The sequence below is a fragment of the Podarcis muralis genome, chromosome 8 (assembly GCF_964188315.1).
Source record: "Podarcis muralis chromosome 8, rPodMur119.hap1.1, whole genome shotgun sequence".
Taxonomy (NCBI): Eukaryota; Metazoa; Chordata; class Lepidosauria; order Squamata; family Lacertidae; genus Podarcis; species Podarcis muralis.
In genome coordinates this window covers 16,375,260-16,401,438 of record NC_135662.1, presented here as the reverse complement: position 1 = coordinate 16,401,438, position 26,179 = coordinate 16,375,260, and the positions used below count along the sequence as shown (strand labels likewise).

The 26,179-nt window shown below is 45.3% G+C and overlaps 1 protein-coding gene and 2 long non-coding RNA genes across 5 annotated transcripts in view; all 3 read right to left on the bottom strand.

The window, feature by feature from the left end:
* Nucleotides 1-1,121: 1,121 nt before the first annotated feature.
* LOC144328670 (uncharacterized) lies at nucleotides 1,122-3,579 on the bottom strand. The gene is made up of 2 exons (XR_013393857.1): nucleotides 2,558-3,579; nucleotides 1,122-2,256 (listed from the first exon to the last, which is right to left on the bottom strand). It is a non-coding gene; the product is annotated as an uncharacterized LOC144328670 (long non-coding RNA).
* Nucleotides 3,580-3,605: 26 nt separating this feature from the next.
* Nucleotides 3,606-8,602, bottom strand: LOC144328671 (uncharacterized). The gene is made up of 3 exons (XR_013393858.1): nucleotides 7,694-8,602; nucleotides 6,677-6,817; nucleotides 3,606-4,095 (listed from the first exon to the last, which is right to left on the bottom strand). It is a non-coding gene; the product is annotated as an uncharacterized LOC144328671 (long non-coding RNA).
* Nucleotides 8,603-8,863: 261 nt separating this feature from the next.
* SAMD12 (sterile alpha motif domain containing 12) overlaps nucleotides 8,864-26,179 on the bottom strand; it is a 209,634-nt gene continuing 192,318 nt past the window's right edge. For 2 of the 3 annotated variants that reach the window (XM_028736244.2, XM_028736245.2), the window contains one exon: nucleotides 13,093-13,974. Coding sequence is in view for 2 of the 3 variants with exons in the window: in XM_028736245.2 (XP_028592078.1) it covers nucleotides 13,952-13,974 (23 nt within the window). In the remaining variant the exon portion in view is untranslated. Of the gene's footprint in view, nucleotides 13,975-26,179 lie in introns of all 3 variants that reach the window. The other variant, XM_028736243.2, reaches the window with a different exon arrangement.

Here is a 26,179-nt window from a genome sequence, read left to right as displayed (position 1 = left end):
AATTTCCAGCTAATGTAGCTGCATCCTTTGGAAAACAGAAGGTGTAAAACCTATGGATCAGGGATGGGCAAGCTTTTTTGTTCCTTACGGACAACTGTCCAGAGGGCGCTGCACTCCAGCTGTGGGCGGAGCCAGAGGAGGGGAGTGGGCGGAGCAACAGAAGTAGAGCAATGGGGTAGGGAAAAGAGGCAGTTATGGATCCGACATGGTTTGGACCCTGCTGGTCCTTCTCCAGGGAAATTTAATTTAATCGGTCTGGAAGGGTTTGCTTGGAAGGCAGGCAAAGAGATATGTAATGTGCATAGAAACGTCTGAGTTTTGTATGGCTGGAATGTAACCTATTGTACTGACCCTCCAAAATTTCTCCAATGAAAATAGGGCACAGAGCCTATGGCTTGCCGATCAGAAGGTCGGCGGTTCGAATCCCTGCGACGGGGTGAGCTCCCGTTGCTGGGTCCCTGCTCCTGCCAACCTAGCAGTTCGAAAGCACATCAAAGTGCAAGAAGATAAATAGGTACCGCTCCGGCGGGAAGGTAAAGGGCGTTTCCGTGCGCTGCTCTGGTTCGCCAGAAGCGGCTTAGTCATGCTGGCCACATGACCCGGAAGCTGTACGGCGGCTCCCTTGGCCAATAAAGCAAGATGAGTGCCGCAACCCCAGAGTCGGTCACGACTGGACCTAATGGTCAGGGGTCCCTTTACTTTTACCTTTAAGGAAAAACAGGACATTCCAGAAACCTTCTGCAAAGCAAAAGTGATGAGCAGGTATTTACAGAATCCTGTGGGTCTTCCTGCAATTTAAGCCAAACCTGGATTCAAGTCGACTTATCTCAGCACTACTTTTCATTCATATGTATGGCACACCATTAACCTTGCTACTTCCCCCCACCTTTGAAGCTATTAAATCTACTCCCATGCCTGGGTTTGTTTGTTTTTCAAAGCATCAACAAAGGCAAAACTTATAAGTTTTCTTTTTTTAAAAAATAGATAAATAAATTCCATATTTCAAGAACATTGCCATGCAGAAATGAGGTCAAACAATGCAGAGTGCAAAACTGCCTAAGATACAAAACAAGAAAGCGGATTTCCAAATCTCCCAAAAATCACGCTGAAAGGGACTCGTGTGATAATAAAATTGTTTTCATTAAAAGATGCTTCCTCTCCCTCTCCTCCCTGGCTTCCTGTAATTATGAGAACCTTTGAAAACAGAAGAAATTAACAAACATAATTAACAAATGTACACAGAATTAACACTGATATCCGTATAATGCACTGAACATCACAGTATCCTGTCTGCAGGGGAGAAAAATACCGCTCTACAAATTAACCTCCATAATGCTGGAAAAGGGGTATAGAATTAGACACTGGGGTGGTGCTTTTTAAGATCCCAGTAGGAATAGCCTGAGGGCTTATCCAAACGTTACGTTATTTGAGACATTTCCCATTGCAGTTGCCATCTTTTCATGAATTATGCTTTAATTATCCTGCCGCTAGCAACCCAGTAGATTCTTACTTTTCTCCAGTGCTGAGATGGAGAAGAGAAGAATCAGGATTCAGATCTGGATCTCTAGATCTAGATCCCTGAATTGCAACTCAGTGAATCTTGGTTTAAAGCTGTAAGTCCTACAGCAGCGGTTCTCAACCTGTGGGTCCCCAGATATTGTTGGACTACAACTCCCATCACCCCTGACCACTGCTCAAGCTGGCTAGGATTGATGGGAGTTGCAGTCCAACAACATATGGGGACCCACAGGTTGAGAAACACTGCCCTACAGCAAGGATGGGGAACCTGTGGTCCTGCAGATGTGACTGGACTCCAGCTCCCATCATCCCTGACCAAAGGCTAAGTTGACTAGGGCTGATGGGAGTTGGAGTCCATCTGGAAGGTACCACATGGCATATCCTTGCCCTATAGGGTGATGTTTCCCATTCCAATGCTCTGAAGAGACTGGGAAGTGTATATTGTCTCATCTATGTCCACACCATACATTTAAAGAACACAACTGCCCCTGAAGAATCCAGAGAACTGTAATTCAAGGTTGTTGGGAATTCTAGCTCTGTGAGGCGTAAAGCTACAGTTCCTAGGATTCTTTGGAGGAAGCCTTGTGCTTCAAATGTTTGGTGTGTATGCAACTTCTTTTAGTTCCTCTTACTTGCTGGTCATATGCTGGGTCCAATCCACTCCTGGCCCTTCTCTGGTTGACTACCAGGACATTTGCAAACCAAAATGTTTGTTTACAAAGCTATTGTACTATCAACCTAGAATCATAGAATCATAGAGTTGGAAGACACCACAAGGGCCATCGAGTCCAACCCCCTGCCAAGCAGGAAACACCATCAGAGCACTCCTGACATATGGTTGTCAAGCCTCTGCTTAAAGACCTCCAAAGAAGGAGACTCCACCACACTCCTTGGCAGTAAATTCCACTGTCGAACAGCTCTTACTGTCAGGAAGTTCTTCCTAATGTTTAGGTGGAATCTTCTTTCTTGTAGTTTGAATCCATTGCTCCATGTCCGCTTCTCTGGAGCAGCAGAAAACAACCTTTCTCCCTCCTCTAACCTTACTATATGCTTGCGAAACATGGACAACTTATAAACGCCATCTCCAACTCTTTGAAAGATTCCATCAACAGTGTCTCTGAAAAAATTTATACATCACCTGGGAAGACTGGTGAACTAATGCCAGTGTATTGGAAGAAGCAAAGATCACCAGTATTGAGCAATGATTCTTCAACATCAAGTTTGTTGGAATGGTCATGTTGTGCGGATGCCTGATCGTCATCTTCCAAAGCCACTACTCTATTCCAAACTTTAAAACGGTAATCTCCCATTGCTCCGTCCCTGCTCCTGCCAACCTGGCAGTTCGAAAGCACATCAAAGTGCAAGTAGATAAATAGGTACCACTCTGGGGGGAAGGTAAACGGCATTTCCGTGTGCTGCTCTGGTTCGCCAGAAGTGGCTTAGTCATGCTAGCCACATGACCCAGAAGCTGTCTGCGGACAAACGCCGGCTCCCTCGGCCAGTAAAGCGAGATGAGCTCCACAACCCCAAAGTCGTCCATGATTGGTCTTAACGGTCGGGGTCCCTTTACCTTTACCTAATGCTGGTGGTCAACAAGAGAGGTTCAAAGACTCTCTTCAAGGTAAATCTAAAAAAAATGTAGTACAGTGGTACCTTGGATTAAGAACTTAATTCATTCTGGAGGTCCATTCTTAACCTGAAACTGTTCTTAACCTGAAGCACCACTTTAGCTAATGGGGCCTACCGCTGCCGTGCAATTTCTGTTCTTATCCTGAAGCAAAGTTCTTAACCCGAGGTACTATTTCTAGGTTACCGGAGTCTGTAACCTGAAGCGTCTATAACCTGAAGCATCTGCAACCCGAGGTACCACTGTATAAACACCGACAACTGGGAAACACTGGCCTGTGAGCGCTCCAATTGGAGAACAGCTTTTACCAAAGGTGTCATGGACTTTGAAGACACTCAAACTCAGGATGAAAGGGAGAAACATGCTAAGAGGAAGGCATGCTTGGCCAACCCCCACCATGATCATAGGTCCGTAAACCTATGTCCCCACTGTGGAAGGGCCTCCACAGTCACTTACAGACTCACTTTTAAAACCATGTTTATGGAAGACTCAGTTATGAGTGATCGTCAAAAAACTCCTCCTGGGTAAAAGTGAAGCTATTGGCGACCACACAAAAACTTCTTCTGCCAACTCTGAACCCCTTGCTGGACCCCAACGCTGCCTCAGTTCCTGTTGGTCTGGAGTTAAAGGGTCTGGGGGTGAAGGTGAGGGTACAGGTATGGTATGTGCCTTTATTCATTGAGGCACAGAGAAGGCTGCAGAAGTCATAGCGATGGGCCCGACTGGAAGACATTCGCTGCCTTTCTAACCATCCGACAGTCCTTGGTCTGCCTCACATATTTTACGCTTATATTGGTTTAATTCCAGGAGCCACTCAAGTTACGCTGGTCTTCATCAGCTGATTTTACATCGTTTCTGGAAAGGTCTTCGCTTACCATTTCCCAGACAGCCCTCAAGTCATGCAAAAAGTGAAAGATGCAATTATTTCGGAAATGTACCTTGGAGTCACCCTGGAGATGCAGAGTAAATCGTTATTTCTATCTGGGTTTGGACTTTTGTAATATCCCAACCTTATTTCAGATACTTTGCACATTTCATTCATGTCAGCTCCTCAGAATATCACACAGCTTAACCTAGGGATGGAGAATTCGGCCCATTTCCCTTTCCCTGTTTCTCACCCCCCCCCCCCCCAATTTCAAGTTAAGTTGCCCCATTTCTGTATCAGCTTGCAATATTTTTTTTTTAAAAAGTCTGCGGAAATAAATTGTATGCCATCTTTGCATGCATATTTCCTAATATAGATATTTTTTTTGCAAACAAATTATCCTAATATGAATATTTTTACAAGCAACCTCCCCTGGATTTTTGGGGGGACATAATTTCCTCCAATATACACACTTTTCTGTACAGTTTCCTGGTATATGCATCTCTCCTTTTTTGGTTGGAGAATTGCATCACAAAATCCACAGAAGTGCAGATTTTGAAGGATACTTGTGTCTTACTTTGCATATTGGAAAGGGTGAATTTGGTAGGCTGGCATTAAAATGTGAACGGAACTATCTTCTCCCTCATCCTAGGCTTAAACTAATATGCTTTCTACTCTGGCCAAGGAACCCTGGGGATTTTAACTCAGGGAAAAGGACTGAGGGATTTCCTGACAGAAAAAACACTGAATGGCATTAACAGAAATGTGGGGCTGCTTCTGCGGAACTCCCTCCCAAGTGAGACCAGACAGGCACCCTCCCTGTTGGAAGTTTTGATTCCTTGCCCCTTAAATTGGGAGGCTTGGGGTGCCCCTAAAACAGATTTGGAGGTGCAAAGGGAGAGAAGAAGGGAGAGTGTCCTGTTGTGCCAGCAGACCTTGTTCTGCTCATGCATACCCGGCTGAATGAAACACTGAATTCCAGCCTGTGTGTTTACTTGTGGTTGGCTTGTTTTAAACACCGTATTATTTGATTGATGATCACCCTTAATTGATTGTTCTGTAAACGGCTTTGTTACCATCTGTGCTGCAAAAACAGGCAAACAAGCAAACAACAAATAAACAGAATGCAGCTAGCTTCTACTCCCTAATTTATGGGACTGTCTGTTAACACAGATATCCTCCAACAAGGAGTCATTGTAACAACCTGAGTTCAACCTGTCTGATTGCCTGGGAAGATAAGGGTCAGTTGTAATGTTTATCCGAAAATAAAACACATCCATATTTAGCACAAGGAAACATAGGATTATGAAATGAATATGACAAGAGAAACCTGGGAACTCAACAAATCCTTACTCTTTCCACAGTAAATAGAATCCCAACATTAGAAACTGGTTATGGTTATCTCCGCATGGCATGCTAGCTTGGGCTTTTACAGTGGTACCTCTGGTTACATACTTAATTCGTTACAGAGGTCCGTTCTTAACCTGAAACTGTTCTTAACCTGAAGCACTACTTTAGCTAATGGGGCCTCCTGCTGCCGCCACACCGCCACCACGTGATTTTTGTTTTCATCCTGAAGCAAAGTTCTTAACCCGAGGTACTATTTCTGGGTTAGCGGAGTCTGCAACCTGAAGCGTATGTAACTTGAAGCGTATGTAACCCGAGGTACCACTGTATTGAGCAGAAGACACGTGGCATCCTTCTTTTCCAAATTCTCTATCGGACCCGTGGCACTGAAGTTCACAAACATAAATCGCAGACCAGCAAATTAGATGTGAACAATGAAAGCTGGAGTCTAACAGGCAATAAGAACACTAAGCTCATGTGAAGGAGCTCTGCAGGAATGGTGGATTCCTCAGGATTGCTGGGGGCACCAGGGTTTGCTGGGGCAGTTCCTCAGGATTATGGTTTGGCCACAATTGAATCGTGATGATACTGGCACATGGGCCAACCAGGGGCCCAACTAATGACTGAACACTTTTGCGCCACATTTACAGTGACTCCTCCTTTCATGGATAGTTAGATGTGGCTACATGACATTCTAGCTATACAGTACCTCCAGGATCAGAGAAGCTTGCCTCCAAATGCCCGTTGCTAGGGAACAACAGTTGGATGCAAGGATGTCAAATGCATCTGGTTGGCTACTATAGGACAGAGGATGCTGGACCAAACAGGTCACCGGGGGGGGGGGGGATTCCTCTTAGGTTCCCCAAATCACCAACCCTCCCCTTTTGATGCTGATTAATATTTTCTGATTTATAGTGTCCAGCTACATTATGGAGAAAACCCTCTACACAATTGAACAGCATCAACACAGCTTCTTACTTTTTCCCAGTGTCCCTGCCTCCCAAAATTTGCAACCATCTTACTTTCAGGAGCTCCTGACAAACACAATGTCTCTCTCTCTCTTTTTAAGGGTATGATAGTGCCGGCTAGAGAGCGCTCATAATAACCTCTCTCGAAATGTATTTCCACTATCTCATAAAGCTCAAAACACTTTCTGACTTCACAGGCTATCATGGGATACCCTCTTATCTGGGTCAGTGGAGCTCAAAGACCTGCTGGGCAGATTAGGGTAGGAGGGGGATGTGATAAATGTCCTCCTCTTGCAGATGGATTTTTTTTCTTTTTTTAAAAAAGCATTGGTTGGAAGCTCATCTACTTACGGAACAGGATTGATCTGGAACAGAGGCAACTCATAACTCAAGAGCCATCTCATTCCAAAGGGAAGAAACAGAAAATTGTGGCTTTTGGGAAAAATGAGGGCTTGAGAATCAGCGGTGCAAATAGTCCAGACATCTGTTTTGCTAAAGCAAACAAACAAAGGATCAGACGGAGGACTAGCAAAGGGGAAGCAAGTTACACAAAAAAGCGCCGACTCCAAACAAACAAGGCAGAATGGCACACATAAGCCCCTTCAGCATTTCACTGGGTAGGATCAATAGGATTCGCTCCACCCTGCTCATCTTTTTACTGCTCACACGCAGGTTTTTTTGGTGACAGTATTGATCTCTTTCATGTCTATAAATAAACATTTTTCTTTTTAAAAAAGGGGGCAGTCATTAATTTGGGGACTGATGATGCCAAACAGCTGACTTCGCTTCAAGGTGCTTAAAACGATTGAAAAGGAAGCTTTCGTAGCAATGAGACGGTTTTGTCATAATAGGTACTTAGAGAGATGTTTGGAACATACTCTTAACCACGAAAGGAACAGAAAAGAGATTTCCCTCTTCAAGTTCATCCCGGATGACGCCTAATAATATTTCAGTTTGGTATTGCTGAAGGAATTGAGCATTGCAAAGCTGGCAACAGCATCAGCCTCCTTCTTTGTCCAGAATGGGGTCTGAAAAGGAGAGTCAAGACTCCACCCAACACCAAAAGCAACAGGGGAATACCATAATTAATTCCTGAACTAGCAGGAATATAAACTGATTGCCTCCCCCACTTTCTCTCTCCCTCTCTGCTGCCTTCTCAGCTAGCTTCTCTGCAGAGATTAAATCTAGTCCCAACTCATTTCCTAAGGATTTAAAGTTGGATTTCAATAGCAGCTGAGAAAAAGACACTCCTCAGGTGTTTTGTTTTGGGTTTTTTTCGCCTATGATTTCCTGTACTAATCAGTCCAGCTCTTTGTGGGAATCTACTTGTGTTGCCTTTTCCTCTGAGTAAAATTTACCGTCTCTTACATATTGCTGGCATCCGTCTGTCTCTGGAGACGATTGAGGAATGCGCCTTTGGGGGGTGAAGTCAAACTGTTGGGAAGTTGCAGCACCTACTGTGGCTGTAGAGACCGACGCAGGAGAGACATGTTTTGTTGCAGCTGGTTTGCGAGTCGAAGCAGGTTGTGAGTCTGGTGGAACGTGGATGATCTATGAGGCGAGACCTCTTGTTCTGAAATTTTCTGTGCAAAAACAAAAGTAACCTCCCCATAATGTCATATCATAAGTAATACTGCTCTTACCCACACCCTTCCTTTAGCAAAATATTTGTTTTTCATTCTCTTATGAATAATAAAAAAAATTCTAATGGTTAACCTTGGTCTGTTTCCCATGGAATTCCATGGGGCAACAGACAAAGGGCTCAGTCAGTAGAGCACGAGGCGCTTAATCTCAGTGCCATGGGTTCAAGGCCCCACGTTGGGCAAAAGATTCCTGCATTGCATGGGGTTGGACTAGATGGCCCTCGTGGTCCCTTCCAACTCCACAACTCTGTGATTCTGTGAACGACGCCAAAGTGAAATTTTCTGGCAGAACCATGACAACAACACAGAGTTGGTTCCACAGCTATCTTCAGATACCTTGCTGTCAGGGCTAGGGCAATGTTGGAGACCGCCTCCCCATCCTGACCCTTCCATGGAGGAGGAAGAGGAAGGCAGTATAGATTTACAACAGGGGTTTTGAGGAAGGTCACAGCTCAGAGGCAGATGAGGGGGAGAGTTGGGAAATAATGGGAGAGGAGGAGGAGGAGGGGGCAGAAGCAGAGGGGCAGGTGGGTGACATGGTGTTATGAGAAACTATCCCAGATCCTCCATCTCCCAGAACTCAGCAAGCCTTAAAAGTAGGAGAGCAAAGAGCTCAGAGACAGAGGGCAGGTAGCAGAAGTGATGAATGAGGAAGTGGGAGAGATGGGTGTGTGTGGAGATTCACTCGGGATAACACCATTCGCCAAGAGGCTGGGTTCTATAGCCTCCCTCTGTAAATACTGAAATAAAAGAGGACAATAAGAAACCTTTGTCTTTATACTTTCCTGGGCAAGCAGCCGGGAGCTGATGAAAGCACCCTGAAACTTCCTTACCTCCCCACCCCCAAGTAAAAGCACCACAAAATAATGACAATTATGCCAGGGATAAGCATGTATACATTGTAGTTGATCAGACCTTTATTTGGATCTCATGGTCATTTTGCAAACGAGGGCTTTTCTGCCCAGACCAAATCTCAGAATGAATTCCACCTTGCCCAAGACCTCGGAGGAAACATGAGCAACAGAAACATACTTTCCAATTGTCATTTTAGAGGACTGGAATGAGAACAGTTGATTGAAACCCGAAGGGCCCAGCTGAGGAGAAGAGTTTGAAGGTCCTTTTGGCTGGTCTGTGCCCCAAGGTGTCACTACGGACCGTCAGGCCAACAATGGTGACTGTGGAATGGAAGCAAGTATGGCAAAGACTTGTGGGTATACCCCTCAAACACAAACAAAATGGCAGCCGTTATATTGGTTACCCAGTGCTTACCCTCATCTTTGGGTAATGGTAATACCTGAGAACACATTTAGTTTCTAGGCCTATATAACAATACATAACAGCTCACGTATTTTTTTCGTTACTGGAAATCATCCTGGAATATATATATTTTTAAAAATCACCACAAAACAGAAGAGGAAGGTTATGAGAAAGATGTAACTTCAAACTGTGCTTTAAAATTCCCCTGGTGTTCCTCAGGAGGTTAATGAGTTGGGTCAACAATGGCAGGCACAATTTCCTGAAAAACAGCTTAGCTGACACCGCCACTCAGTTATTGGGTGTGCTTCCTCAAATCACAAGGGCCCATGATGAGACCCAACAGGCCCAGCCCCACATGGACTGAGAACATGCACTATCGTTGCAACACACAAGAATTTAATGGTAGGTGTCTTCAGCATGCAAGTCAACACGTAAAGAGTTCCTCAAGATAGGAAAATCGCTGCAGGGTGATGACAGCTAGAGAACTATGGGTGGTATTCGATTAAATTTGGTCCATTAATTTAAATAGGACTACTCTGTGCAAAACTTAGCTAAATATCACCCGAAGTTCAGCGAGGGGCATGGCAGATGTTGACCTGTTGGAAAGGGTCCAGAGAGGAGCTTCACTAAGGGGAAATCTTGCAAAGGATGTTCTCTGCACGTTGAGCCTGCAAATGCCTTTTCTCTCCTGTTTGTATTTAACATAATTCTTTCATTCAGAAACCAACCCATCTAACCCTGAGGGAAAAGGACGACAGATCAGGGTGGTCGATTAATTAAATTCCTGATGCTGGAGACAAACAATGAAGGAGGCCTTCACACCCTGAGCTTCTAGAGGTGACTGGCTGGTCAGAGTTAGAAACCAAATGCTGGACCAAAGATGGGTCTTTGGGTCTGATCTATCAGGACTACTCTTCTTTTTTTTTACAGTAACACTTCATTGAGGGTCTTCACATGGATTACTAAGGGAGTCCGATAATGCTAGAAGGCTGTACACGCAACGGACAGCTGCTGGTGGAAGAGGAAAGTGCTGAGAGAGTGCGCAAGGAAACCAGTTAGTTCCCCTCGGCACACACAGAAGTAGGTTCATCACTAGTCAATAATAATCTGAGGCACTGGTTGTAGACATGGTCCCATAGAGGAGTTAGTATCAGAGACTGTATTGTGTAACACAAAGGGCAATTGATTATTTTTATGGAAGAGTCAAGTTCAACCACATTGTCCCAGGGTGGTAGTCAACTGCCTTTTACTCAGACTAGACTCACTGAACTTAATGGACCCAACGTTCATTCGTTTCAGTGGGTTGACCCTGAGTAAAACTTAGTTGAAGACCACCTGTGGCCTTCAACTACTTCCGCAAAACGCACCTGTCCCCTTCCTAGGGAACGTTCATGTCATGTTTTTACACCTCTAAACCAGCAGCTGCTGTCAAGCTCAGCAGACACGAACAATGCCACAGCACCAGAAAAGCCATCGGAATTGGCTTGCAATGCTAGCATGTGAACTTTTTGCATGGACATCACAAAGCATTGCAAACCACTCGCCCTCCACAACAATGCAGATGCTTGGGACATGATTTTTATTCAGAAAGACTCTTTCCTCCAGGTAGCAGAACACACTAAATCATCTGTGTGGGAAATCACAAACGAAGAAGCCTAATAACAGAAATATGGTCAAGCTTCAAGGGCCAGATTGAGAAAATGTTGGCAATTTGATACAAGTGCTTGACCAGGACAAAGTGAGGTGCTTACTAAATCCATATGGGTTTTGATTTCTTCCTCAAAGCAGGTCAGCCATAGCAACTGCTGTAAGGCTATGCTGAGATGGGCCAGTCTTGATTTAGCAAATGCGTAGACGCTGAGTTTCTTGGGTTCTTCTGTGAAGGCTGCCCAGTCCACAAGTCACTGCTGCATCTGGGCTGCCAATGGCAAGTGATTACAAGTGTAAATCGCAAGTGATCACAAGAAGGAAAAGAGGTGAGGGGTTCAAGATCCATGTGTGCTCATAGAACAGCTGGTTTCTTAAGGTGCAACTTGTAGGACTGACAAAGTTCAATGCATGAATTACATGGAAGTTCATATATATTCAAAGTCACTCAGCAAGTGTAACAGTCTATCTGGTGGGAGAAAGAGAGATCAATTGCAGAGTTCCTATCTCTTGATTTAGGGTCTAGCAGGAACTAGACCTTTGGGTTTCCTATGGATGCTACCATTATCTTTCACTACTGAAAGTTTTGTTTCCAATAGGAAACTGGATGGAAAGCACTTTTATGGATGGAAATTAAGCCGCTCTGCTTTGGCAACCTAGAAAACGAATGGTGCTGAGCTAAGTTCAGTGCAGGGACGCGGGTGGCGCTGTGGGTTAAAGCCTCAGCGCCTAGGACTTGCCGATCGCATGGTCGGCGGTTCGAATCCCCGCGGCGGGGTGCGCTCCTGTCGTTCGGTCCCAGCGCCTGCCAACCTAGCAGTTCGAAAGCACCTTCTGGTGCAAGTAGATAAATAGGGACCGCTTACCAGCGGGAAGGTAAACAGCGTTCCGTGTGCTGCGCTGGCTCACCAGATGCAGCTTGTCACGCTGGCCACGTGACCCGGAAGTGTCTGCAGACAGCGCTGGCTCCCGGCCTATAGAGTGAGATGAGCGCACAACCCTAGAGTCTGGCAAGACTGGCCCGTACGGGCAGGGGTACTGTACCTTTAAGTTCAGTGCAGATGCAACAGTCTCGAGCCAGCTACAGTTATGTTGAAAGTAAACAGTTTTGCTAGTAAGACAGCATTTTATGACAGCAAGAGGCTTAAGCTGAAAAAGGGACAGCTCTGATTCAAAACAGAACATAGTTCAATAGATGGCTCCTTGACACTCTATTGAAGAATTCCAAAATATCTGTGGCCTTTGGGATTTTTGGCTTACTCTACCACCAGTGAGTTATCAGGCTAACCCAAGAGAGATCTGAGGACAATATGGCACATATGATGGAAGGAAGATGTGAAGCCCAGGGACTGAGCTGGTCAAAGGAAGAAAATGTCACTGGACTGACCTGCTCAGGAACACATTTGCGAAAGCTCTGCTTTACTGAAAGCTTCAGTCCTCCAAAGAGACATGGAAGTGATTGGTGGTTAATTTTACCGTCCTATAAATAACTGCAGTCTTCATTCCTAAACTTGCAACATCATAATCTGCAAAATTTCTCCATGTACCTAAAAACAAAAAGGGTAAGGTAGTCATCTCCCCGCCCCAAGTATTCTTATTCTTGACCATCGGCACAAATTGCTTCTAATGGTGAAGACAGACATAACGTTTAAACAGTGGTCGCAAGAACTTCCTCGCCTACAAGTCAAACCCTGGATCAAGCAATTAGTCCTGTTTATAAAGAGTGTGGGGTTTTTTTTTTTTGGGGGGGGGATATATTTTATTTAAAATAGCATATGTAAGTGTATTCATCTCTAGGTTCACCTTTTCCCATTTTTCTCCTGTTAAAAACTGGCGAGCATCCAGTTTCCAGGGAGAAAAAGCGGGTGGTCAGGTGGTGTTCATGGCGTTACATGCGCTAGCCAATCAGTACTCTGCACAGCTGTCTTTTGCTACAGATGAGTGCATGTTTTTCAGAGGTCACCCTGCAAAACAATGCATATATTTTTAAATAAAAACCCCATAAGGATAAAGAGAAAGGAAAAGATGGTTTCACCCAGTGTGATGAGGATGCTTCGGGAATCGCCTCACTGTTTTTACAATGATACAGCTGTCTTCATCATCAAAAACCAAGGGGTTCTTGCAATGAGAGAGCAATCTTTTTTATCTGAGATTATTTTCTTTCCCTCTATTATTGAACATGCATCAAAACAACAGAGTCTTACTCGTCATTTTTTGGGGTGGGGTGGTGGCGGGAGGAATTAGTGCAGCAAAGAAATGTACGTGCTCTCATTCTATTACTTCTATAAGTAAAGTGTCAAAATAGCCTAACAACATCCAGACAAGTTACCAGACCAAAACTTGCAGGAATCGGTGAAGGATGCAAATCATGAGCTAGACTTAAGGTACAATCCTAGTGAAAGGGAGGTCCATGAAACTCATTTTTAACAGATGCGTCCTCAGAAAGTTTCCCACAGCACAACCAAATCCGTGAGAACATCTGTGTGGAGATCACGTATGGAATGCCGATACCATAGGGTGGAATTTACCATTCAGCTGCATCACTAACACATACAGGATATGCCGACATTCCTATCAGGGAGCAAGGATAATCGTGAACATTTCCAGTGAGTTCGCAGAGATGGAACTTCCCGCCCAACCCATCCCATAAACATCATGCCGTCTGCATACATAATATAATCCAGTATTGTCATGCTAAAGAACCGCCCCTCCCCCCCAAAAAACCTAAAACAGAATCCCCAGAACTTTTAGTGAAGGTCAGAGAGATCCCTGATGGGAACACGGAGTTTATGCACAGTGATGAGTATCAGAAGCAGGTTTTCCAGCATAAAGCGTCCACCAATGACAAGCCGGAGAAAGTCAGCACCATTATTTCAATCCCCCGAGCAAACGAAGATTCTTCATGTTTTATCCCGTCAACGAGACGGGTTGGGCTTTGGCTACTCCTCCAGTTCTCGAGAGCGGTCTTCTTTTGGCAGTGCCATCGCTTCATGCCGTATTTCTGTTTGATTTCTCGTGGAGAAAAAAGTTCATCTCGGAATCATCTGGCAGGGCGGCAGCTTCAGAGGCTGGCAACGGTTTACGAAGAGCTCTCTGCCGAGGCTGTTGAAAACAACAACAACAGACAGGCCGTAAGTAGATGCTTAGCTCAAAGAGAGGCAATTGCAACACATCGCGGCTGAAACAAAAGGTCAAGGCTACGTTACACAAATCACACAACTGCTAAAGCAAAGCGTGCCCAGGCATATATTTGCTTTATTTTGTTTTCCCGCATTTGCATTCCACCTGCCTGGAATCCAAGGCAGTACACACGAGGCAGGCAGGAGGTCTCCCATCCACTCACTCACTGACCAGACCCAGACCTGCTGAGCATCAGCAAATTGGTGCCCTCTCATGCACCTTCAGATAATCACCTGGGACCATTTCCCCCCTGCATCCAGCCCTTCCTTCCGAGCACAATTCAAAGTGTTGGTGCTGACCTTTAAAGCCCTAATTGGCCTCGGTCCAGTATACCTGAAGGAGCATCTCCATCCCCCATCATTCTGCCCGGACACTGAGGTCCAGCGCCTAGGGCCTTTTTGCAGTTCCGTCACTGCAAGAAGCCAAGTTACAGGGAACCAGGCAGAGGGCCTTCTCGGTAGTGGCACCCGCCCTGCGGAACGCCCTCCCACCAGATTTCAAAGAGAAGAACAACTACCAGACTTTTAGAAGACATCTGAAGGCAGCCCTGTTTAGGGAAGCTTTTAATGTTTAACAGACTACTGTATTTTAATACTTTGTTGAAAGCCAGATGGGCGGGGTATAAATTTATTATTATTATTATTATTATTATTATTATTATTATTATTATTATTGCTGCACTGTACCCCAAAGTTGGTTGGTGGCCACATTTGGCTGGGGAGGAGCCACAACTCAGTCGTGGAGAATCTGCCTTGCATGCAGAAAGTCAATCGCAGGCATCCCCAGGTGAGGCATTTAGCCAGTTCAATGGAAACCATACGACTTAAAAGTCAAAAAGTGCACCCAAATTTGATCAAGTCAAAAGTCAAAGTGCACTTAAGAGTCAAAAAAGTGCACCAGGCAAAAGCAAGAACTTGAAAAACAACAACAACCATCTTTGGGAACCCTCACCTGAAGCAATTATTAAAGCCATTATCAGTTGGTGACTCATATACGGTAAGTTTTAATCTGCTAATTAGTGGATCAAATATGCACACTTAGCATTCCAGATCCTGGACTCCAACTCCCACCAGCCCCAGCCAGCCTAGCTGATGGCCAGCAATGATGGGGGTTGTAGTACAGCGACATTTTGGAGGTCCACAGTTTCCCTATTCCTGGGCCTTGCAGTGCACATGCATAACTTAACCACCTCCCTCAGGAATGTCCCACCACCCAAGCAACTGCTTTAGTCATATGCTAAGTATGCATATTTGGTCTACTAATTAGCAGATTAAAAATTACATGAGTCATCAACTGATAATTGCTTCAACAGGGTGCTAGCCCAATCTACTTTTGTTTTGTTTTAGTTTTTATGAACTCTGCAGCCGGGATGCTTCTTCTCCAAAGAAGATCTGCTCCAGGCCTGTCGCCAGCACAACCTCTGCTTTCAAAGGGATTTGCTGTCCCTGCTGGGTTGGATAAGGATCTGCCTTTCTCCAGCCAGAAGGGAAATCCAGGATTGTTTGTGTGAGAGAATGAGTGTGAGAGAGAAGGTCAGCAGTAAAAGTTCTGCTCTGCGTACAGAAGTTCCCAAGTCTCCCATCTCCACGTACAGATGGAGAAGATACCTTGCCAGAAACCCTGGAGAGCTGCTGCCAGTTAGTGTGGACAATATTGAGCTAGATGGATTGTTGCTGTAAGGCCCTATGAGAATGTGGGCATACAAAAGTGTGAAGGTGTCCAGCCACATCGACTGGAGGTGGCCCTTCAGGGGCAAAATGGTTGCCCACCCCTGACTTATGGCGTAGGAATGAAGGCTGAGGTAAGGACAAAATGTTCAAAAGGTAAAATAAACACCACAAACACATACTAATAAAACACTCCTAGTCCTAATTTAATTTAATGAGGGTGAAAGAGGAGAGCACAAAATATTGTCTGAAGCTCAACATCAAAAAAACGAAGATCATGGCCACTGGTCCCATCACCTCCTGGCAAATAGAAGGGGAAGAAATGGAGGCAGTGAGAGATTTTACTTTCTTGGGCTCCATGATCACTGCAGATGGTGACAGCAGCCACGAAATTAAAAGACGCCTGCTTCTTGGGAGAAAAGCAATGATAAAACCTAGACAGCATCTTAAAAAGTAGAGACATCACCTTGCCAACAAAGGTCCGTATAGTAAAAGCTATGGTTTTCCCAGTAGTGATGTATGGAAGTGAAAGCTGGACTATAAGGAAGGCTGATCGCCAAAGAATTGATGCTTTTGAATTATGGTGCTGGAGGAGACTCTTGAGAGTCCCATGGACTGCAAGAAGATAAAACCTATCCATTCTGAAGGAAATCAGCCCTGAGTGCTCACTGGAAGGACAGATCCTAAAGCTGAGGCTCCAATACTTTGGCCACCTCATGAGAAGAGAAGACTCCCTGGAAAAGACCCTGATGTTGGGAAAGATGGAGGGCACATGGAGAAGAGGATGACAGAGGACGAGATGGTTGGACAGTGTTCTCGAAGCTACCAGCATGAGTTTGACCAAACTGTGGGAGGCATTGGAAGACAGGAGTGCCTGGCATGCTCTAGTCCATGGGGTCATGAAGAGTCGGACATGACTAAACAACTAAACAACAACAACATCCCTAGCTCCCTTTTGAGCATTTTATTGGTAACTCTGTTTTCTCTGTGGTTCCTTTTTGTGTGAAAAACAGTCCAACTTTCTCCCCTTGTGTTTATATGGAAGCTTAAAAAGCTCAACTCAGGAGTTGTGTACACTTGGATAAGAAGTGAAACTGCGAATTCACAGGATGAATTCTTGCAGGGTTGATCTTTAATGAAGGGCTAACTCTACCACAGCAAAATCTGGTGATAAATCCCTGATCAGGACAGAATGGAGCATGGAGTATCCCAGCTCTTAATGAGACACTGCTCAGGAAAAACTGATTTGGCCAAAGAATATCCAGCACCCCCTTCAATATCCAGACTTTTCATGTCTTCTGGAAGGAGCTCTGTCTTAGAATAATCTGCAAAATGTGTGCACAATTTTCAACAACATATAAGGATCCCAACTGATGAGGAACAAGCAAGTTTAATGCTCCTCCAGAGTGTTGCTGGGATGCCAATATTCTGAGTGTTTTGCTTGTTACGTCTTGACGCTTATTCTTATTTTTACAAAGCTCAGCGAAGAGGCATGCTATCAATGAAGAGGCATGCTATGAATTGACAGGCATTTTAGATGATGGCCGAAGAGAGGGAAGCTGCCAATTCGTAGCAGCACCTTAAACGGGGACCCTCCACTTTAATTCTGCAAACGTTCCCATGTCCTGCCAAAAATAGAGAAAAGCCCCCAACGACTTGTAATTAGACACCTTGCGTATAGGTGTTCTACATGTACTCGACTCCTGATAAAAGATCGCTTATAAATAAAATATACACCCGAAGAGCTATGGCTCGCAGCCAGCAAACAGATGCTCCGCAAGAGAATTACTGTTGCAAGCTAGCATATTTTTGCCAAGAAGCTACGGATGAGACAGGGCAAAGGCAAGGATGGCTCCGGGTTCCAGTAATTTCCCGTGGGTCACATTAAGGTTAAGGCTGCATTTGATTCTGATTTTCACTGAACAGTGGAATGTCAGGGGGAGTTTACTGCTCTAAGCTTCCTGTATTGAGGTCACATTGCCGGCAAATAGAATTTCCAAGCCTGGCCCCCTGTGTACAAATCCGGACATTGCTGCATGTATTTTTTTTATTTATTGCACAACGTTCTAACAAAGCAATCCACTGATAAGTGGCATCGACGGTACACCAGTTCAAAGGTGGTTTTGAACAGCTCAGCTACTTGATGGGAAAAGCAGTATGAAAACGAAACAACAAGAGCCTCTGGTTCATTCTGTCCTCCAGGCCAGATCAAGGATGGAGGGGTTTCGGGGGCAGCCGTAATCAGGAACTGCGTAGGCAACGCTTTAAAATTCACACTCATGCACGCGTCAAAGTCTCCGCCAAACTAACTGGGAGTTCTATTTTAAAAATCCAAATTCCGCGTATAAATCATGCAAATGGATGAACTTTGCATATGCCTGCTTATTTTCTGTAATTTGATCTGCTCCCATTCGCCATAGAACTGGGCAAAGAGCAATGCCAGGCCTTGCCCCCTGACCTGCGGAGATCTTATCCAGCCTCCCTTCCGGATTCCGAAATTTCTTCAAGCCCTGGCCAAGCACTTTCAAGCATATCTCCACAATAATAAGGGGCCATAAAGCTGCTCTACGTTGCTTTAAAAAGAAAGTCGAGGTCCTTAGGAACCTGAAATCGATGGCTAATGTCGCATTTGAAGGGCTTTTCTGCACTTCCAAAGAACTGCAGCAACATTTTCACAGCCAGGCCTAAAGTCAGGAAGTTTTGTATGGGAAGTGACACGGCTCAGTGTTGGAGCATCTCCTTTGCATGCAGAAGGTCCCGGGTTCGATCCTTGCCATCTCTAGGAAGGACTGGGAATGTCCCCTGCCTGAAACCCTGTACAAAAGATCCGATCACCAGAAATTATGCCTAACCTGTGGTTTTGTCCAGATTTGAAAAGGTCGCCTATTTTCAAACCAAAGCGAGGACACTTTAAAAATAAAAACAAATTTTTATTAAATATTTTCTTGGTTTATAAAAGTACATGCCTTGTTTCTTTTTTCCAGGTTGTACAGTTTCTTACAAATCAGTTGCATTTGTAGTGAAACATTAGTGCTGAGGTACAGTGGTACCTCGGGTTAAGAACTTAAATCGTTCTGGAGGTCTGTTCTTAACCTGAAACTGTTCTTAACCTGAAGCACCACTTTAGCTAATGGGGCCTCCCACTGCTGCCGTGCCGCCCCGCCCGATTTCTGTTCTCATCCTGAAGCAAAGTTCTTAACCCCAGGTACTGGAGAAGAGGAGGTTAAGGGGTGATATGATAGCCATGTTCAAATATATAAAAGGATGTCATATAGAGGAGGGAGAAAGGTTGTTTTCTGCTGCTCCAGAGAAGCAGACACGGAGCAATGGATCCAAACTACAAGAAAGAAGATTCCACCTAAACATTAGGAAGAACTTCCTGACAGTAAGAGCTGTTCGACAGTGGAATTTTCTGCCAAGGAGTGTGGTGGAGTCTCCTTCTTTGGAAGTCTTTAAGCAGAGGCTTGACAACCATATGTCAGGAGTGCTCTGATGGTGTTTCCTGCTTGGCAGGGGGTTGGACTCGATGGCCCTTGTGGTCTATTCCAGCTCTATGATTCTATGATTCTACTATTTCTGGGTTAGCGGAGTCTGTAACCTGAAGCATCTGTAACCTGAAGCATCTGTAACCTGAAGCATCTGTAACTCGAGGTACCACTGTACAGTATAAGGTTGGGGAAGAAGTGGGGGGGGGGGAGAGGAGGGGGGTAGGGTGAGGCATGGGGACTAGCCAGGCAGCGCTGTTGGTGCTGGCAGTCCTTAGGGGCTCATCAGTTTGCCTCACCGGAAGTCCAGGACACTTTTTTTTTGAATGAGTACGATATCAAATCTTCTTCTTCTTCTTCTTCTTCTTCTTCTTCTTCTTCTTCTTCTTCTTCTTCTTCTTCTTTAAAAAAGAGATATCAATATGGATTTTTGTTTGTTTGTTTGTTTGTGAGGCCAGATGATCAAAACATACAGCATGCAATTCTGAGATGAAGCATTTTGGGGAGAATGGAAGTCCTGGCAGATGCTCTCAGCAGGTAGCCTTTGGTAAAGCCAATTAGTCAGAGGCTATTGCAGCTGCTCTATGAGACTCAACTGGATTGCAGAAAAAACAACAATAAATGTATTAATCCAAAATATATTCTAGTAAATGGCACGCACGCGTCCTCAGGTAATTAGAGCAACACCAGACTCAAAATTCTCACCATCCTTGCTTTTAAAACAACAACAACAACAACATACAAACAAACAAAGCCCACAACCTCGTTCTGAGAGGTGTGTGTGTGTGTGTGTGTGTGTGTGTGTGTGTGTGGTGTGTTTTACAGAGGGACAAACCTTTGGCAGTTTTACACAGATTAGGCAGAAAAGAGTGACAGAAGGAGAGAGAAGGAGAGCGAGCCTTAATCTGTTGTGGAGCTCTGTGTTTCTTTGTGTGTTTGATTACCGTATTTTTCGCTCTATAACACGCACCCAACCATAACACGCACGTAGTTTTTAGAGGAGGAAAATCCGTAGGCATGCCATCCGTAGGCATTTCCTCCATAATACGCACAGACATTTCCCCTTACTTTCGAGGAGGAAAAAAGTGAGTGTTATGGTGCAAAAAATATGGTATGTTTTTATATATGTTGGAATCTGCCCAGAGTGGCTGGGGCAACACAGTTAGGTGGGCAGGGTATACTACTACTACTACTACTACTACTACTACTACTACTACTACTACTGCTACTATTAGATGTCCCTGTTTTCATCGAAGAAATATTGGAGGGTATGGTATCAGGTAGTGTGAGAGCAGCGCTGCGTATTCCTGGCCCTACACAGTTCCCATTAAAAGAGAGTCTTCCCCCTTTCCTCCAGGAGGAGGAATTCTTCGCACACATCCCCACTGCAAGGAATAGGGAAGCCTAGCTTGCTGGGAGGTCTGCAGAGGCATCAAAGCAACTCTGGAGATCAAAGAACGCAACTTTCAAGTAAACTGTACATTTGAATATGCACTAACATGGTGGTTCATGAACTTTGCTGAAGTCAAGGTTTGCTGCAGAGATGACTAGGTTCCTGCCTTCAGATTCTGGGAGTGGAAAAGATCTCAGGGGTACCTGTCAAAAGGCTCAGCGGCAAACCTCTGAAGTTGCAAGGCACACAACCCCTGTGCCGAAACATTTGTCAGCATTTTTAAAAAGGTGACACGGAGTGACAGTGTCTCTTTGAGAGGCTGAACATTAAATCCAGCTCTCTCAGTTCATTTGCCTTTTGGTGCTTATGAACCACCAGCAAAGCGGGAGACAGCCTTGCCTTGGTGGTTTATTATATTGATGGAGAAGGCCGGGTCTTCTGGGCGAGGTGTTTTAATTCCTCTGCAGCCTTTGGAAAAATTGCTGACTTTTGCCTCCACGTGCATTAAAAGTCCTTTTCTGCTCAGCAAATGCATTTCAGCAAATAGCATTTTCTGGCACGGAGAACGGGTCGTGCAATCTTTAAGGCAGAACATTACTTTATTACACATGTTAAGGCTTTTACTCCGTTTTAACTTTTATGAGCACGACAAAGAACGGAGAACCGGCGTTTAAATGAAGGCTCCTTTTATCCCCAGTCAACTTCACACAATTCGCAAAATGTCACTGAGATATTTACTTCCAATGTGCCCAATCCCTTTAAGCTGTTCTGGGACTATTACATTTGGGGGGGGGGGGATTGTGGAGGGAGGACCCCTGTGGTATCCCAATACTACTGACATTTCTTAACATATTAGTGGCTTGCTTGGGGCATGAGAGCTTTCTGAAGCCAAATGAGACATGATGGAAGAAGCCCCTTTTATTTAAGGCTGGGTTTACCCATTCACACAAATCTTAGAATTGTAGAGTTGGAAGGGACCCAATCCCCTGCAATGCAGGAATCTTTCTGCCAGTGTTCTGTATGTGGCCCTTCTCTTGCAGTCAACCTGGAAGCTGCAGTTAGTGCAGAATGCTGCAGCACGATTGCTGACAGGCGTGAGGCCTTGTCACCATATAACACCTGCGTGCAGAGATTTGAATGGGCTGCTGATTTGCTACTGGGCTGGCTTCGAGGTGTTGCTATTAGTACAGTGGAACCTCTACTCACGGCCACAATCCATTCCGGAGGCCCGTTCGGAAGTCGAAATGGGTCGCTGGGAGAGGCACCGTTGTGCGCAGGTGCGGGCGGCGATCGCCCGCTTCTGCGCATGTGCGAACGGTGATTGCCCGCTTCTGCGCATGTGTGAACGGCGGCAAACCCGCCGGTTACTTCCGGGTTTGCCATGGATGTTGGGCAAAATGGACATGAGCGGAGGCGGATGTAAGAAGAGGTTTGTAAGAAGACTGTACAGTGGTACCTTGGAAGTCGAACAGAACCCGTTCCGGAAGTCTGTTCAACTTCCAAAATGTTCAGAAACCAAAGCGCGGCTTCTGATTGGTGTTCAAGATCCAAGGTACAACTGTACAGTGGTACTTCAGGTTAAGAACTTAATTCGTTCTGGAGGTCCGTTCTTAACCTGAAACTGTTCTTAACCTGAGGTACCACTTTAGCTAATGGGGCTTCCCGCTGCCACCGCCGGGCGATTTCTGTTCTCACCCTGAAGCAAAGTTCTTAACCTGAGGTACTATTTCTGGGTTAGTGGAGTCTGTAACCTGAAGCGTCTGTAACCCGAGGTACCACTGTATTGTTATGAGTTTGGGGCAGGCCAGGCTGCATGCTCGAGCCCCCTTCTAATTGTTGGAATAGCCAGGCTAGTTTCCTGGTGAGCTAATGGCCCTCTAAGTATGGTCCATTAAAGTAACAAAGGAAGTGGCTCTGTGCCAGATGAAAAATACAGACAGCAAAAAGACACCATAGCCTCCACTGTCCTTCATTCCAAAGGAAGCATGAACCCTGCATAAGCTGGCACAGCTCAGAGATTGGGGTGGCGTGCAACAGTATATAAAACCCTGAACAACGTGGGACCAGTTTACCTATGAGATTGCCATACCCCACATGTGCTCACTTGACCGCTTCAGTTGGTGGATTTGGCATTGCTACATGTGCCACATATTACAGACCCTCCGAGTGTCCCTATTTCCCAGGGACAGTCCTTGATTTAGAAAAGCCGTCTCTGATTTGATCCTGGAATGTCCCGCTTTTCCTTAGGATGTCCCTGTTTTCATTGGAGAAATGCTGGAGGGTATGGAGTTGTGCGACTTGCGAGCAAAGGAGAAAAGTAACAATACAACCTTCAGAAGACATCTGAAGGCAGCCCTGTATAAAGGTAAAGGGGCCCCTGACCATTAGGTCCAGTCGTGGCCGACTCTGGGGTTGCGGCGCTCATCTCACTTTATTGGCCGAGAGAGCCGGCGTACAGCTTCCGGGTCATGTGGCCAGCATGACTAAGCCACTTCTGGCGAACCAGAGCAGCGCATGGAAACGCCGTTTACCTTCCCGCCAGAGTGGTACCTATTTATCTACTTGCACTTTGACGTGCTTTTGAACTGCTAGGTTGGCAGGAGCAGGGACCGAGAAACGGGAGCTCACCCCGTTGCGGGGATTCGAACCGCCGACCTCCTGATCGGCAAGTCCTAGGCTCTGTGGTTTAACCCACAGTGCAACCCGCGTCCCTAGCCCTGTATAGGGAATTGTGGTTTTTTTAATAAAAAAAACAGTTTAATTATGTTTTTATATATGTTAGAAGCTGCCCAGCATGGCTGGGGCAACCCAGTAAGATGTGTGGGGTATAAATAGTAAAATTATCATTGTGGAATGGGACGTCCCTATTTTTCATCAGAGAAATGTTGGGAGGGTATGATATTACTCATTCCACCTTTGTAAGAATTTGATCATTTAGTGTGGTAGGACTTTGGGAACTCCCTGCCTATTGAGATTCAGCAAATGCCTTCCCTGCACTCTTTTGGGCGCCTGCTAAAAACGTTCTTGTATAGGCAACCCTACCAAGATGCTTAAAACATTGGGCTGTTTTTAAATCTGTTTTCTTTGATTTAACTTTTGTAAGTTTTAAAGTAGGGTTGTACATTTTCCCTTGATTTTATGGCTTTATCCTTTTGTAAACAGCTTTGAGGTTTGTTTGGTTTTTTAAAAAAGTCAGTGTGGTTTGGGATACCCCCAGAAGGCAAGGAGAGTCAAATCCTCATTTGCCCAATGTTAGAACAGCCCACACCCGTTGCTACAGCCCCACAGCCATCACCCCCTGGGTGATTTCCATCTTGCTGCGCTCGTTTCCAGTATCAGAGCTCGGCTACGATTAAATAATTTCAATAAACACACAAGACGTAACGGGCTGTACGTTTGAAAAAATAATATATACTATTCATTGTATTGAATTGTAGAATTCAACAGAAGTAGCTCATAAAGTTCAACAAAAAAAGTAGAAGACCCAGTGGATCAGTTCATTCTCTAATCAGTTTATGCATAAGGTCCATATATGTATAAGTGTCTATTCCATCTCTGTGTTCATAGAGTCCAACAATCCACATGAAAGGTTGTTACAGTTCCACGGAATCCTTTCACAGACTCTAAGACAAGGATTTCCTGAATATTAGCCTTGTCTCGCCATCCTGGGCTTCATCAGTAGTACAAACTCTAGGCATAGCTGTCAACTTTTCCCTTTTCTTGCGAGGAACCCTATTCTGGATAAGGGAATTTCCCTTAAAAAAAGGGGAAAGTTGACAGCTATGTCTCTAGGTAATACAAATGAATACAATATCGTGATCTCATGCATTTTTACAGCAAAAATAATATAAAAACCGTCAACAACCTTACATACCATATATGATATCACAGGACAGTGGATCTTATAGCGTAGTAGTAGCTGCTGTAAGCAACAACTTTGACAGAGTAGGGTTATATTGGACAAGCACAATATTGATTCGAGTGACAGGTGTTGACAATCAACAGATACAAAATTCCTTTCTTAAAGTGACCCATATGGCACAACAGAAGTAAAACTGAGATTCCTCTGTTGGGGATCCCTAGCCTCACTTTCAGAAGTGTAAGGCATTAGGTAGCTGCTGGGAGTGGGGCAAGTCTGAGAAGCCGCCCACCGTGTTAAATTTTCCACACTCCCCACAAGCAGGGCTTTTTAAAAGGAGGAACTCACAGGAACTCAGTTCTGGCACCTCTCAGGTGGCCGTCATTGCCATTCTAAGAGAACAAGGTCCATGATGAGTTCCAGCATCACTTCTTCTAGAAAAACAGAACTACCCCCAAGTGATGCTGAATTGAGGCATATGGGGAAATTGGACATTAGGGGAAATTGGGTGGCTAGCAGAAACCTGCTGCTAATTGTTGCAGGCTGTTGCCCCACTGCTGGGCCAACCAGGCTATAACCCTGCTGTCGTCCCGTCCCGTCCCCCCGTCATTCCCTGGGAAGTGGAAACAGAGAGATTGTTAAATCAGTGCCTATTACAGAAATCCCCTCAGACTCTCGCCTTTGCATCGGTTGCGACTGTAAGACTTTGGGTAGGAACTAAGAGCTTCCCAGGTGACTTAGAGAAAACTCATGCAACTGTGTAAACTCAGTTTTTACGGCCCTTCTTATCAGACCAGTAGATTCCTGGGCCAATTTGTTGACCTGGCCTTAAGCGGTTGCTTATATGCACATGATACCCACATCCGCATGCTCTGCTTTCTTAATCACAGGCTACGTGGATTTCCTTTCAAGCAAAGCATCTATATAAGCAGATGTGCTTCCTGAACTACATGCGTACCATAATAGGCGGATGATACTCTTTAACTATCAATTTGCCATACCACAGAGAGGAGTGGCCCAGAGGTGTCTGTGGCCCAGCCAGCAATGGCCTCTTGTTGGTTGTTGCCCAACTACGGCAGGCTTCTTCCCAATCATTTTGCACTGTATTCTGGGACATCTGTCTGTCTGTCACATTTTGTGCTGTGTTTCTGAGGTGCAAAAAACCGACAACAGCCTGCACAGGCTTTGGCATGCAAACTGCTGCAATGAGATTTGTTCCAACGAAATGTTATCTCGCTCTTTTCCGAGAAGCTTTTTATCTTGCAAAACTTGCTTCACTGTTAGTAGAACTTTTTCACAGGAACTTACTATTACCGTATTTTTTGCTCCATAGGGCGCACCGGACCATAGGGCGCACCTAGTTTTTAGGGGGGGGGGGTCAAGAAAAAAAAAATCTTATTCCCCCCCCCAGCCCCAAAGAGCAGCGTACAGGCTGCGAGCAACCTCTCCCTTCTGGAGGGGTTGCACGCGGCTATGGCACAAGCCAAGACTTGGCTTCCTCTTTAGCTGTGAGCAACCTCTCCAGATCCATCCCGCTCGCTGTTTTGGCTTCCTCTTTAGCCCCGCGCAACCTCTCCCTGCCAGAAGAGACTGCGCGAGGCTAAAGAAGCCATAGCCACGTGCAGCCTCTCCCTGCCGGGGGGAGGGAGGGGGCTGCGCGCGACTATCCCTGTAGCCTGGAGAGTAAGAGGGGTCGGCTGCAGGGAAAGCAACGCGAAGGAAA